The sequence below is a fragment of the Aptenodytes patagonicus genome, chromosome 3, assembly GCF_965638725.1.
Source record: "Aptenodytes patagonicus chromosome 3, bAptPat1.pri.cur, whole genome shotgun sequence".
Taxonomy (NCBI): domain Eukaryota; kingdom Metazoa; phylum Chordata; class Aves; order Sphenisciformes; family Spheniscidae; genus Aptenodytes; species Aptenodytes patagonicus.
The window spans coordinates 23,913,111-23,928,550 of NC_134951.1; the positions used below are offsets into that span (position 1 = coordinate 23,913,111).

Consider the following 15,440-nt stretch of genomic DNA (forward strand, 5'->3'; position numbering starts at 1 on the left):
ATTAAATAAAGCAAACAATATCAAATGTTTGGGAACAGTTTTAAATTACGGTTCAGAATATTAAAGTATTAGCTAATCATCCTATGCCACCAGGCAGAAGGAGGGGACGTAAGTGACGGGGGGAATGGAAAAAGGTCCCTGCTCGGGGTGCCAGCCGAATGCCTCCCTCACCTTCCCGGTTGCCCGTACACAACAGATATGGGGCCCTGGAACTTGAGGGCGAGGCAAACGAGGATGTAGACGAAGGTCCATCCAGGGGGTCGCCTAGGGTGAGGCAGTCAGCCCCACGCATTATGACTGCCGCTGCTAAGAAAAAAAGGAGGGGAATTGTCGTAGGCGATTCCCTTCTGAGGGGAACAGAGGGCCCGATATGCCGACCGGACCCATCCCACAGGGAAGTCTGCTGCCTCCCTGGGGCCCGGGTCAGAGACATCACTAGGAAGCTCCCTGGCCTGGTACGGTCTTCTGACTACTACCCGCTGTTGGTTATACAGGCTGGCAGCGATGAGGTTGCAGAGAGAAGTCCTGCAGTGATCAAAAGGGACTTCAGGGCACTGGGGCGACTGGTTGAAGGATCGGGAGCACAGGTAGTGTTTTCCTCAATCCCTACAGTGGCAGGGAAGGATACTGAAAGGAGCAGGAAAACACACCTGATCAACGCGTGGCTCAGGGGCTGGTGCCATCGGAGGAATTTTGGCTTTTTTGATCATGGGGAGGTTTACATGGCACCGGGCCTGCTAGCGGCAGATGGAGTCCAGCTGTCTCACAGGGGGAAAAGGATCATGGCTCATGAATTGGCAGGGCTCATTGAGAGGGCTTTAAACTAGGTTCGAAGGGGGAAGGGGATAAAACCAGGCTCACTAGAGATGAGCCTAGGGGTGGCGTGCCGATGCTGGGGGTGAAATCGGTAGCCCAGCTCAAGTGCATATACACCAATGCACGCAGCATGGGCGGCAAGCAGGAGGAGCTGGAAGCCATTGTGCAGCGGGAGAGATATGACTTAGTTGCCATCACAGAAACATGGTGGGGTGACTCTCATGATTGGAGTGCTGCAATGGATGGCTATAGACTCTTCAGAAGGGACAGGCGAGGAAGGAGAGGCGGTGGGGTGGCCCTGTATGTTAGGGAGTGTTTTGATTGTCTAGAGCTCAACGATTGTGATGATGATACGGTCGAGTGTTTATGGGTAAGGATGAGGGGGAAGGCCAACGAGGCAGATATCCTGCTGGGAGTCTGTTACAGACCACCCAACCAGGATGAAGGGGCGGATGAAGCGTTCTACAAGCGGCTGGCAGAAGTCTCTCAATCGCTAGCCCTTGTTCTCGTGGGGGACTTCAACTTCCCGGATGTCTGCTGGAAATACAACACGGCAGAGAGGAAGCAGTCTAGGAGGTTCCTGGAGTGTGTGGAAGACAACTTCCTGACACAGCTGGTAAGGGAGCCTACCAGGGGAGGTGCCTCGCTCAACCTGCTGTTTACAAACAGAGAAGGACTGGTGGGAGATGTGGTGGTCGGAGGCCGTCTAGGGCTTAGCGACCATGAAATGGTAGAATTCTCGATTCTTGGTGAAGTAAGGAGGGGGGCCAGCAAAACCACAACCATGGACTTCCGGAGGGCAGACTTTGGCCTGTTCAGGACGCTGGTTGAGAGAGTCCCTTGGGAGACAGTCCTGAAGGGCAAAGGGGTCCAGGAAGGCTGGACAATCTTCAAGAAGGAAGTCTTAAAGGCGCAGGAGCAGGCTGTCCCCATACGCCGTAAGAAGAACGGGCGGGGAAGACGACCGGCCTGGCTGAACGGGGAGCTCTTGCTGGGACTCAGGAAAAAAAGGGGAGTTTACCACTTGTGGAAGAAGGGGCAGGCGACTCAAGAAGAGTACAGGGATTTCGTTAGGTCATGCAGAGAGGAAATGAGAAAGGCCAAAGCCCAGCTAGAACGCAATCTGGCCGCTGTCGTTAGAGACAACAAAAAATGTTTTTACAAATATATTAATGACAAAAAGAGAGCAAAGGAGAATCTCCATCCTTTATTGGATGCAGGGGGGAACATTGTCACTGAGGATGAGGAAAAGGCTGAGGTACTCAATGCCTTCTTTGCCTCAGTCTTTAACAGGCAGACCAGTTATCCTCAGGGTACTCGGCCCCCCGAGCTGGAAGACAGGGATGGCGAGCAGGATGAACCCCCCGTAATCCAAGAGGAAGCAGTCAATGACCTGCTCTGCCACCTGGATGCTCACAAGTCTATGGGGCCGGATGGGATCCACCCGAGAGTGCTGAGGGAGCTGGCGGAGGTACTCGCCAAGCCACTCTCCATCATTTATCAGCAGTCCTGGTTAATGGGGGAGGTCCCGGATGACTGGAGGCTTGCCAATGTGACGCCCAGCTACAAGAAGGGCCAGAAGGAGGATCCGGGGAACTACAGGCCTGTCAGCCTGACCTTGGTGCCAGGGAAGGTTATGGAGCGGTTCATCTTGAGGGCGCTCACAAGGCATGAGCGGGACAACCAGGGGATCAGGCCCAGCCAGCACGGATTCATGAGAGGCAGGTCCTGCTTGACCAACCTGATCTCCTTCTATGACCAGGTGACCCGCCGAGTGGATGAGGGAAAGGCTGTGGCTGTGGTCTACCTGGACTTCAGCAAGGCCTTTGACACCGTCTCCCACAGCATTCTCCTCGAGAAGCTGGCGGCTCACGGCTTAGACAGGTGGACTCTGCGCTGGGTCAAAAACTGGCTGGACGGACGGGCCCAGAGAGTTGTGGTGAATGGAGTTACATCCAGTTGGCGGCCGGTCACGAGCGGTGTTCCCCAGGGCTCAGTACTGGGGCCGGTCTTGTTCAATAGCTTTATCAATGATCTGGATGAGGGGATCGAGTGCACCCTCAGTAAGTTTGCAGACGACACCAAGTTGGGCGGGAGTGTTGATCTGCTCGAGGGTAGGAAGGCTCTGCAGAGGGACCTGGACAGGCTGGGTCGATGGGCCCAGGCCAACTGTATGAGGTTCAACAAGGCCAAGTGCCGGGTCCTGCACTTCGGCCACAACAACCCCATGCAGCGCTACAGGCTTGGGGAAGAGTGGCTGGAAAGCTGCCTGTCAGAAAAGGACCTGGGGGTGTTGGTCGACAGCCGGCTGAACATGAGCCGGCAGTGTGCCCAGGCGGCCAAGAAGGCCAATGGCATCCTGGCCTGTATCAGAAATAGTGTGGCCAGCAGGAGTAGGGAAGTGATTGTGCCCCTGTACTCGGCACTGGTGAGGCCGCACCTCAAATACTGTGTTCAGTTTTGGGCCCCTCACTACAAGAAGGACGTTGAGGTGCTGGAGCGTGTCCAGAGAAGGGCAACGAGGCTGGTGAGAGGTCTGGAGAACAAGTCTCATGAGGAGCGGCTGAGGGAACTGGGGTTGTTTAGCCTGGAGAAAAGGAGGCTGAGGGGAGACCTCATCGCTCTCTACAACTACCTGACAGGAGGTTGTAGCGAGGTGGGTGTCGGTCTCTTCTCCCAAGTAACTGGCGATAGGACGAGAGGAAATGGCCTCAAGTTGCGCCAGGGGAGGTTTAGATTGGATATCGGGAAAAATTTCTTTACTGAAAGAGTGGTTAATCATTGGAAGAGGCTGCCCAGGGAAGTGGTTGAGTCCCCATCCCTGGAGGTATTTAAAAGACATGTAGATGAGGTGCTTATGGACATGGTTTAGTGGGCATGGTGGTGTTGGGTCGACGGTTGGATTCGATGATCTTAGAGGTCTTTTCCAACCTTAATGATTCTATGATTCTATTCATTTGCACTGCTTCTAAGCTTTTGGCTGCAAGGCCCAGGTCCGACCCCTTAAACGACACTGGAACATAATTCCCAACTCCTGCAACGTTCAGGAGGATGAAGGTTACCTTTAAGCTTGTAACGTCTGTACCCAAGGACATGACAGTTAAGTGGATTCAGAACATGGCAGAAGTGAGAGTGCCACTAAAGCTGGGTTTCTTTTCTTTTGATTCCCATGGGCTGTTCTCTGTGCAACACACAGACCTGTCCCACTGCCTTTCAGACAGGCTGTCATGCTTATTTTCCTCAGGTTTATGTGTACATTCTGCTACAGATATGAATAAAACATGTTCAGCTTTATATTTGTTGCACTTTTTGGGTGTCATTGTGCCTTCAGCTGAAAGCCTTTCTTACAATTTTCAAGGCATACACAAACAGCCACCACTTAATTCTAAATTTACTTGTTTAATTTTTTGTATGCTCTTTCCACGTCAATGCTGGTTTTCTACAGTATTTATAACAAAATAATAATGGAAGAATAATTCATTTGCTAAAGTCAGTTGTCATTCCCACACAATGCTTAGATTACAGAACAAAGTTCTGCGTGCTTGGAGCCCCTCTCCCCCACGTTTCAGTCCCCATTATTCTCTCAGACGCAGCAGTTATTTTTAGACTTTTTCCTACTGAAGACTTTCAAAGCTGTAAACCTGTAGTCCCCTTCGTAACGCGATGGTATGCCTTGGCTAATTTAAAAGCAATACTTCGGCAGTATTTTCCACAATCACTAAAACTAGATATGCTTGACTATAATGCAGCAGCTCCTGCAGTAGCATGTCCCAGACTGCAACTCTGCTGGTTTTCCTTATTCAGCTGCACGGTGCGTGGCCTGATCCTGCACCTTCGTCTGCAACCCTTCCCCTCCCCTTACACTGAAGCATGACCATGTTTAAACAGCCACTGGGCAAAAGTGAGACCACCACTAACCAGGATGGTGTTGCTCCACTGCCTAGTTAGCCACCTCACATCAAATGCAACAACTTTAACACGTGAGGTGGAGAGCACCCCGACCCAAAACGCCAGCAGCTGGTGCACTCCCTGTGAACAAGTCTCTGCCCCAATTAAGGCTGAGTGAGGCCTTCAGCCCACTGCAGGTACGTGCATCGTAGCCACAGGAGGAGACTCCAGGTCACCCACCTCACGCACTTCTGCCAAGGAGGCTCACACACATGTAGTTTGAGGATCTGGCCCCACCAGTAAGTCTGCAAGCACCTTTTGCGCAGCTTCTGATTGCTCGAAACAGCATGCCTGGGGCAAGCGGTGGAAGCCAGGTGCAGAGCACTCGAACCACGGTCTCACCCATTCCAAAACGGGCAAGTTCCACATGATGCTTCATAAATTTCCAGATTCACAGGCTTAGAGGCAATAAAACAAACAAACAAAAAAACCCAACCTCTATCATGCAATTCATCCACTAAGAGGGGGAAAAAAAATACCCTGACACTAATGGAGAATCATCAGGGATCTCAGGGAAGAGAGGGAAGTATGGAGAAAGCTCTTTGAGATCTCAGGAATCTGGTAAGAGAGCAGAGAAGGGGAGGAGGCTGAAAGTGCAGTATTTGAAGAAGCAGGATACTGCATGGAGCTGTTCAGTTCAGTTAAAACCTCAGTAGTTTAATCCCACCACCACTTAAGTTCTTGCTGCAAGCTGACCATATGCCTTCTACTAATCCTACGTTTAAAGGCACAGTTTTCTACCACCTCCACTCACCTTGTACATTTTTGATCAATTAAGTCTAATGTATAGGCATAGTAGTATGGAGTAGATCTGGAGAAGTGCTTGCTGTGAGTTACTGAGCACCAGTGTTGAAGGCATCCGAAACCTTCATTGTGTACCTGTGCAGAGGAGACATTCTTACCAAATGCTCATCACAGCCAAAAATCCTGTTCTTGAATAGGATAACCAAGAAAAAAAAACACTAGGAAAGAGGACTAGCTGTGTGGTAGTTCTGATTCTCTAATACTAAACCCCTGGCCTAATAGTAAGTATTAATACTACCCCCCCTTGGAACATTCTGAGATGTTCTAAACTTCTTTCTTCTCTTTATGCTGTGCTTCATTCCTTGATGCCATAACATCTGCTCCTCCACTTGTCTTGAAAACCTTCCCCCTGTCCCCAGTGCAGCCAGTTCTCACTGCTTAGGTCAGGAGCTCAGATCTTCCACCGCAGCTTAAGCTGCCAACAGGCTGTCCACCTCGGCCACAACGGTTTGGTTCAACATGCACGTGCTCTCTTGCAGGCAGCAGCATGACAGCCACGCTATGCAGACAGGTTAACGCGCTTCAGGAGACGTGCAAGTTTATAAAATGACAAAAAGAGCAAGTATATAGATGAACAAGGAGCTCCTGGACAAACTCAAACTCAAAAAGGAAGCCTACAGAGGGTGGAAGCAAGGACAGGTAGCCTGGGAGGAATACAGAGAAATTGTCTGAGCAGCCAGGAATCAGGTTAGGAAAGCTAAAGTCCTGATAGAATTAAATCTGGCCAGGGACATCAAGGGCAACAAGAAAAGATTCTATAGGTACACTGGGGATAAAAGGAAGAGAAGGGAAAATGTGGGCCCTCTCCAGAATGAAATGGGAGACTTGGTTACCCAGGATATGGAGAAGGCATAGGTACTCAATGACTTTTTTGCCGCAGTCCTCACTGGCAAGTGCTCGAGCCTCACCGCCCAAGCCGCAGAAGGCAAAGGCGGGGACTGGGAGAATGAAGAGCCGCCCACTGTGGGAGAACACCAGGTTTGAGACCATCTAAGGCACCTGAAGGTGCACAAGTCCATGGGACTCAATGAGATCCATCCGTGGGTCCTGAGGGAACTGGCGGATGAAGTTCCTAAGCCACTATCCATCGTATCTGAGAAGTCGTGGCAGTCTGGTGAAGTTCCCACTGACTGGAAAAGGGGAAACATCACCCCCATTTTTAAAAAGGGAAAAAAGGAAGACCTGGGGAACTACAGGCCAGTCAGTCTCACCTCTGTGCCTGGCAAGATCATGGAGCAGATCCTCCTGGAAGCTATGCTAAGGCACATGGAAAATAAGGAGGCGACTGGCGACAGCCAACATGGCTTCACTAAGGGTAAATAGTGCCTGACAAATTTGGTGGCCTTCTATGACAGAGTTACAGTGTTGGTGGATACAGGAAAAGCAACTGAGGTCATCTATCTAGACTTGTGCAAAGCATTTGACACTGTCCCGCACAACATCCTTGTCTCTAAATCAGAGACATGGATTTGACAGATGGACCACTTGGTGGATAAGGAATTGGCTGGATGGTCGCACTCAAAGAGTTGCGGTCAACAGCTCGATGTCTAAGTGGAGACCCGTGACGAGTGGCGTTCCTCAGGGGTTTGTATTGGGACCGGCGCTGTTTAACATCTCTGTCAACGACATGGAAAGTGGGATGGAGTGCACCCTCAGCAAGTTTGCAGATGACTCCAAGCTGTGTGGTGTGGTCGACACACTGGAGGGAAGGGATGCCATCCAGAGGGACCTGGACGAGCTCAAGAAGCGGGCCTCTGTGAACCTCATGGAATTCAACAAGGTCAAGTGCAAGGTCCTGCACCTGGGTCGGAGCAACCTCCGGTATCAATACAGGCTGGACGGAGAATGGATTGAGAGCAGCCCTGAGGAGAAGGACTTGGGGGTGTTGGTTGATGAGAAGCTCAACATGACCCAGCAATATGTGCTTGCAGCCCAGAAGGACAACCGTATCCTGGGCTGCATCAAAAGAAGCATGGCCAGCAGGTCGAGGGAGGTGATTCTGCCCCTCTACTCCGCTCTGGTGAGACCCCACCTGGAGTACTGTGTCCAGCTCTGGAGCCCTCAGCACATGGACCTGTTGGAGCGGGTCCAGGGGAGGGCCATGAAGATGGCTGGAGGCTGGAGCACCTCCCCTATGAAGACAGGCTGACAGAGTTGGGGTTGTTCAGCCTGGAGAAGAGAAGGCTCCGGGGAGACCTTATGGCAGCCTATCAGTACCTGAAGGAGGCCTACAAGAAAGCTGGAGAGGGACTTTTTACAAGGGCATCTAGTGATAGGACAAGGGGGAATGGCTTTAAACTGAAAGAGGGTAGATTTAGATTAGATAGAAGGAAGACATTCTTCACTACGAGGGTGGTGAGACACTGGAACAGGTTGCCCAGAGAAGACATGGATGTCCCATCCCTGGAAGTGTTCAAGGCCAGGCTGGATGGGGCTTTGAGCAACCTGGTCTAGTGAAAGATGTTCCTGCCCATGGCAGGGGGGCTGGGACTAGATGATCTTTAAGGTCCCTTCCAACCAAAACCATTCTATGATTCTATGACATTTCATTAAGTCTCTAATTTTCAAAATAACCCTATATGCAGCATTACTGTACATGTAGCATGACTTACGGGAATCTTGTGCTCCATCATACCAAACAATAGTTTACTTCCTAATGGGAAATGATGCTTCATTTGTTTTCTTTTGTTTGTCCTGTCAAATGCTGGTTGCCAAGTTTCTGTCCAAATGTTCAAAAGATGAACTGTTACAGGCATTAAACTGAAGGCAAGTCTGCCTGAAAGTGGGTGTCCGTCATGAGAGAAACAGCAAAGATTAGGTCTTTATGTAATCGGAGAGGATGTCTTTGCATATGTGATCCAAAAAAAAGCTAATAAGGGACAAGTACAAAAATAAAACAAAGCAAAGAATAATTATCTTGCACATAAGAAAGCTTTAGCAGCAAAAAAATAATAATATACCAAGTACAGTACTTGGACTCTGGATACATGAGTCTCCCTTCCTTGCTCCAGCACAAACACATGCACCACAGTATTTTCTCTTTCTCCAATACCAGAAGCATTTAGCAGTGCAATCTTGTGGAGAATCGCAAGACTCCTGGACAAACAAGATGTTCAAGACAACAGCATTTGGGGGTTTCAGGGAAAGAGGTACAAGATAAGAAAGGCCAGAAGACATAGCTAACTTAAAGGAATGGTTCTGTATCAAATCTGAGCTGCTTTACTATACAACTTCAAATAACTAAACCAGCCAATTTTCTGAAAAATTATTTAAATAACTCAACTGTTCAGTTAGTCTTCTCAGTACAAGGGGTTAGAGCAACTAGAAAGCAAAATATCACATGATTCTTTTCAGCAGTGGACAAACTAGTCTTACAAAATACAGCTGTGTGTTTTTTCTCTGCAGAGTAATGCTTTTTCTTTTCCAATAGCAAACTCACAGTTCAAAACGTGTTACTAAGCTTTCACTAGTGTTATTTGGGTCTCAAGAGCATAAAAATTTAAGCGCCAGCCAAGGTTTTACCAGATTATTATGACTTGAAGAGATGATAGTCACTTTCTTGCATCTTTTAGTAAATACTAGACACAGAATAGGAACATTTTCTTCCCAAATACAGAGCAGGTATTTCTTTATTCAGTACCAGTGATAAGAGTTGGTAAATATCATATGAAAAACCATCTCCTCCCTACACTTTGTTTACTATTACATATTTCATATAATTTTCTATTATTTATATCCCTATTTTCTGCTTGTTTTCATACTCTTCATTACTTTGTAACTATAGAATAAGCATTTTTTTCTGCTATTATGTTGGTTGCACTTACAAAAAATGCAACTCTCTCCTTTCAATTTCTGGACTTGGCAGTGCTAGGTTAACGGTTAGACTCGATGATCTTAAAGGTCCTTTCCAACCTAAATGATTCTATGATTCTAAACTGGATTCTTTGCCGATCTGTCTGATTCCCTGTCTTGTGTAGTACAAAGCAGTCATGCTACAAGAAATTTTTGAGACATCTAATGATACACACCTTTGCAGACTATCACCAGTGACTAAGCCTTTTAGGAACTTATTTTTCTTCTTCGTAGTGCTGGTTTTGTTTCCCAGACACGTCAGAAACCAACTAGCAGGCACTCAGGAAAAAAAAACAATCAGTAAGAACAGTTTAGATATGCAAGAAACAGATAGGACCTACAGTTTTGTCATCTGACATTCATACACATTAACAAGCATTTCAAAAAGTTTTGGAAATTGAGACAGATGCCAGGCCGAATTCACCTGGGCTGTGGGAACAGCTATGCTCAAAATTTGGCAGGGTCCTTGTCTACCCAGGGTCTGGAAATGAAGGTCCCTCCACTCCCTTTCACCTGCCCAGATGTGCGCCTCACCCACCTGGGTATAGCCAGAGGCATCTCGATACAGGTTTTCTCCCCTAAGAATGTAACTTATATGAATAAAATTTCATACAAGTTTCAGCTAGTTCACACACTCTGATAAGAAACGTTTTGCCTAAATGTTCCCTGCTAAGTCTATTTAGACAACAAAGCCAACAGACTAGAGTGCAAGAATGAGAAGCTGACAATACGCTTCTTTCTGTAGCCGACCTACTGGTAACAGCGGCTGCATCTCACTTTTGTCACAGGCCAGGACGTGCAGGTCTCACCTCGTTATGGGGCCAGTGTACGCAAAAGCATTCCAGGTCCTCCAGTTTACGTGTAGCTGGTGAAATCTTCAGGTAAAGAATGCTGCTCTGCCCAAGCTTTCGTAACAGCCAATAAATTAAAAAAAAAAAAATGTTTAAACCAATAAATACCAGTAAAACAAAATATTTGCAGTTTGTCAAAACCAATGAATTCTTCCCACTGTGAAAGCAACGGGTGATGCTTTAAATCTAGGATGCTGCGGCTTCTGAGACGGCATGATTCACTGAGTTTGGACAAACATAGCTATTACTTCCTTGGCTGTATTCTGCAATGATGCAAGTAACGTCCACGCAGATGGAAACAAACTCACATGACAAATAAAATGGGACAAAAAACATATCAAAGAATAAGGCATTTCAGTTCAAACTAAATCTTTATTCATATGGAAAATACTACTATTCTTTTTGCAAATGATGCTAATAAATAAAAATACTCAGAAAGAACTTTGCTTAGAGTTAAGTGACTAGTTACAGCCACATGAAGCTTTTAATTCCCGTTAAAACCACGCCAACAATCATGCAGATTGGCTACGAGAAAGCAATATAAACTATACTTTATTTTGTGCAATCTTATCATACAATCTTAATGCTACCTTCTTCTAAACCATTTCACATAGATCGAAATGCAATTTCAAAACAAATATTAAGGGACATATTCTACACTTATTCCACATATGGAGCTGTGTATAGCTTAAGCCCATAAATGTATAATGTAGTTAAGCATCTAAAGAAGGTAAAAGAAAAGAGGATCCCGTTCTGAAAATTCAGACAAGTTTATAAATGTAAGAGAAAAGCTCACACCAGTGAGTTCTTAAAAGACAAATACATTAACAAAGCATAACAATAAATTATATTAAATTTAATAATGTTCATCCTTAGAATGGTTATTTCTGAGGAAATATCACTTAAAAAGCACACCAAAACTTTCATCACTAGGACTTAAACTGTAAGTTTACATATCTCAATTTCCCACTTGGATGCAATTTCGTTTTGTAATAGGCTTCATGTTTGTGAGCATATTCTTTATCATACTTTCAAAAACAAATTGAAAAATGTTGCAGTAAAGCTGTGCATCAAACACATCATCAAGGTGAGAAACAGGCACTTGACAGTATAATGTGCAAGGCAAAACCTTTACTGGTCACAGTATAAATAGTTTCTTCAGGAGGGAAATTAAAAGTTCTCAGCCCATCTTTGACAGCAAAATATTGAGGGCTGTTAGCAGATCTTTTTCCGTTCTTTTAGGTCAGCACCAACAACCAAACTAAATACTAGCTCAAGCCTTAGAGGGTATTCCATAAACTGTAAAATGCAGCATACTTCACCCAAGAATACTAATTCTTTCCTATAATTAACCTCAGCATACGTACTTGCCAAAGGCAAATACAGAGTTTACTCACAGACTAAATGATGCAATACAAATGCTAACCCTTTCTCCTCTACTAGTATTTTTTTTTAATATATAATGCCAATTTTACAAATACATTTGCCAGTTACAAGATCCTGTTTTGTAGCACAAAACATTGATGTTCTTTTATATGAACATAAGAACAATGTCTTTTAGCATCCTATTAATACCAGAAAAAAAAAAACAAAACCAAAAACATTTTGCTACAGTTTCCCTCCAGACACATCTCAACAGGAACCTCCAAAAAACAGCTATGCAGGAACTGTAAGCCAGAAAATTATACATGAATTGGAAGAGAGAGGAGAAAGAGAGAGCTAAGAAAGGAGTAATGTGGCAGTAACAGGAACAAGGTACAAGCTTAGAAGAAAATTGCATGCATCCCTTTTCATCAGCATAAGCTTCTTGCAAAAATACGTTTACAAGACATCCTTTATATAAAGGTATATGCTTTCTTGTAAAAATGCTGATTTTCTCTGAAATGCTAACTTGATGTTCTGACTGCACTGGCCATATTGCTAGGCAGTCAACAAGTTTTCAGTTCTGTTATACCAGTTTAACAATCAGGAGAGAAAAGGCCTACTGTTCATTTTTTATGAAACTTTTGGTTTGATTTTTTTTCCATGAATGTTAAAGTAGTATTTATATAGGTCATATAAACAAAATGGAAACCAACTTTGGATCTGACATCAGCCGCACTGCTAATGAGACAATATGCTAGAAAGAGGCACTTTTAGTATTCTTATATACATTTCAAATCTCAAGTTTAACACTTCACCTTCTTTTACCAAAAAATTAAAACATCAGTAGCTAATAAGACGGAGCTTTATAACAAAAATGCTTCAGAAGTTGTGTGCGTGCACGTACTTGCAATGGCTCAGTTACTCAGCTACCCTGAAAATGCCAGAGTATAATTCAATCACTGCTTATGGGGCAGAGGGGGAAGGAACAACACAGTACAAAACAAAAAAGCTGTTTGTAGGACAAGGATCAGCTATTGTAAAAATGAAAACGTATGCCCTTCCATAAGAAGCAATTTATCCCTAGATTCAGGACTACAGATACTGAATATCAAGATCTTCTTATACTCTACTCACTGCTGCTTTCCAAATTTTCAATCATTTTTATTTTTGGCGTAACATGCATCTTAAAAACTGAGAAGCTTAGCTTTGTCAAACAACGTTCAATATATAAAAAAACCCACCTCTGGAAGACCCATTTGACCTGACTATTGGTGAAGATCCTGTGATGGAAGGAATTACATTAGAATAATATTTTCCCATTTCATACACAGTGTAGCACGTTGTGACAGTTGAGCATCTGGTCTGCACAAGCTGAAGCTGAAGATTTGGAAAACAGTCTACTAGGTATAAGCATTCTCCCTGCAAGCGACAGATCAGTATTCTTAGTTGAAAAGGGACAGCATCAAAACTAAAATTTTGAGTGGCCCTCAAATACCAGAAAAAAAAACCCCAGGACCTCAAGCTAGTGGAAGTTCCTACATAAGGCAGTCAAATTTACAACCAGTGTATACATTCACTAAGGAATTACATTTTTTTGGTAAAACCAACAATCCAACATACTGCAGAGTCTGAATGTGAAATATAGGCACAAAATAGATTCTCTACTTTTTTTCAGTGTGGAAAACATAGCTATTTAACAATGTAATAAGAAAATTTACTATCAGGTGAGCAAAAATTTGTAACAATCTGAATAAAACAAAGTACTGTATAAAGGTGCAATATTGAGCAGATCTGATTTTGGTTTAAACATATAAGTAAATCATGGAACCTTTCTCTTCTTATCTATAAGGTATTTCACATTACCAGTATCATTCTAATTCTTCCCAGTTGTCAGTAAGGTTACCTTTGCTTTGACGTCTAATACTAACCAGCTTTCCAGCTGATTTGATACTCCACCTGGAACTGTTTCCTGAGCTGGCCAGGTTTGTGTATTTTGTGGAGCCTTTGGTTTCATCTTCCCAGCCTGACCAGGCTGTATAGTCACTTAAAGTAGTTGCTGCATCACTGGTAGAGTCAGCAGCGGTAATCTGTGGTGGTTCCCATCCCTCAATCTCATCTGGTTTCCTAGGTGGGACATTCTGTTTTATCACCAAACTGTCCCAAAAACCTGGCTTCTTTTCAGACTTCATCTCTTCCTTTAACTTTAGGTTTGTTCTAGAAAATAACAATGATGAGGTGATTAATTCCTTCATCTAACATGTAATAGTTACTAATAAACATTCAATTAATTTATTATGTTTTATAGTGAGGAATGCTAATCAGTCATCAGCCTATGACAGCACATCCATTACTGTCAACTTCAGGAAAAACACCCTCGTATACACATAAGCCTAAGCACAGTAGAATTTTGCAGTGATAAATCAGAAGTGGACTGAGTATGGCCATTTCCTATTATAAAAGGACTCACGCCCCCTCTCCTCTCCCCGCCCCCCCCTCCCCAGTGAATTACAGAGAACTGCATTTGGAAATGTATGAAGTATTTTAGCATGCATTAGAACAATTTAGGACTTTAACAAAAAAAAAAAACAAAAAACAAACCCAGAGGTAGGATAGTAGAAGGAATATGAAAATGTTTTGTCTACCACCAGCTTTAACAATCACTATGTTCCTCAGTTTCATATACCTGTTATCACCTTGCCAGTTAAACCTTCTACCCTAAAATAGCTGATGTACACAGTATCAGGACTTTAAAGGTATCAGCGTTTTTTTCATAAAGATCTGCACAATATTTTGAAAACAGCTGTTTTGTATTTGTGGTAAGAACTCCCAAAATTCCCCCTCCCAAAACCAAGAAAAAACAACCTTTGTTATAATTTCTCTCTCAAAGAGACATTCCAAAGGCTACTCTCATTATTACATTTCTTATCCCATCAAGAACCTTCTATCTGAATTACTTCGTATTTGCAGTGTGGAGTATTTAAAATACAGAATGTCAAATGTTTATCCATAAGTTTATATGCAGGGTTATGTATGTAATCAAGTAATGGACCACAAGGAAAGGCTGAATACCCGTGGTGAAACACACCACCTTCAGGGTTCAATGAGCTAAATAGCAAATTGAAAACATTATCTGCTAGTAGCATACAAATTCCTTAGCCACAAATAAAACCACCATTGAAATTTTTTTAGTATTTCTATTAAAAGAGCTTTTTTCCATTAATGAAAACGTGACAGTATTGTATTTAAATAGAAGCAACTGAACCAATACCTTTAAAACTGACTTTTCCTTAATGAATTTTGAATTTATGATTAGATTTTTCAGACTTTTCATCTTGCTAAAGCCAGTCACAGACTCTGAACACTTTTCTCATATTTCGTCAATAGCGCACTTGGAAAGTTGCATTTTTCTTTAAAAGTAAAGTAAAGTAAAAGTCGTGGTATACAGTTACAGGAAAGTACCCCCAAACTTAAAATACAGACAGTTTTCATAGCAATGCTAAAATAGCTTTCCACATTTGTGGTAACTCGGTTTTCATACTTCCGCTCTCTTCACTGGGTTACTTGATTCTTATATTCAGCTTCAATTGCAAAGGATCCTTGAAGCACCCTAGCATCTTAATAACACCCATAAAATTGTACAGGGACAGTAGCTGGGAACTTCTGGGAAGTTTTATTGAACAGGCTCAAATGGAAATGGAAATATATGTATTTATATTCTAAATTGCGCTTATATATATACACACACACACACCCCTCCTACATGCACATATATACACTTGCATACTGAAATAGATCTGTTTCAAA

At 44.0% G+C, this 15,440-nt stretch overlaps 1 protein-coding gene across 2 annotated transcripts in view; it reads right to left on the reverse strand.

Annotated features, from left to right (window-relative positions):
• Window positions 1-10,623: 10,623 nt before the first annotated feature.
• Window positions 10,624-15,440, reverse strand: part of TDRP (testis development related protein) — a 28,916-nt gene continuing 24,099 nt past the window's right edge. For both annotated transcript variants that reach the window (XM_076332872.1, XM_076332871.1), the window contains one exon: window positions 10,624-13,850. In XM_076332872.1, coding sequence (XP_076188987.1) covers window positions 13,505-13,850 — 346 coding nt within the window. In that variant the 3' untranslated portion in view covers window positions 10,624-13,504. The remainder of the gene's footprint in view (window positions 13,851-15,440) is intronic.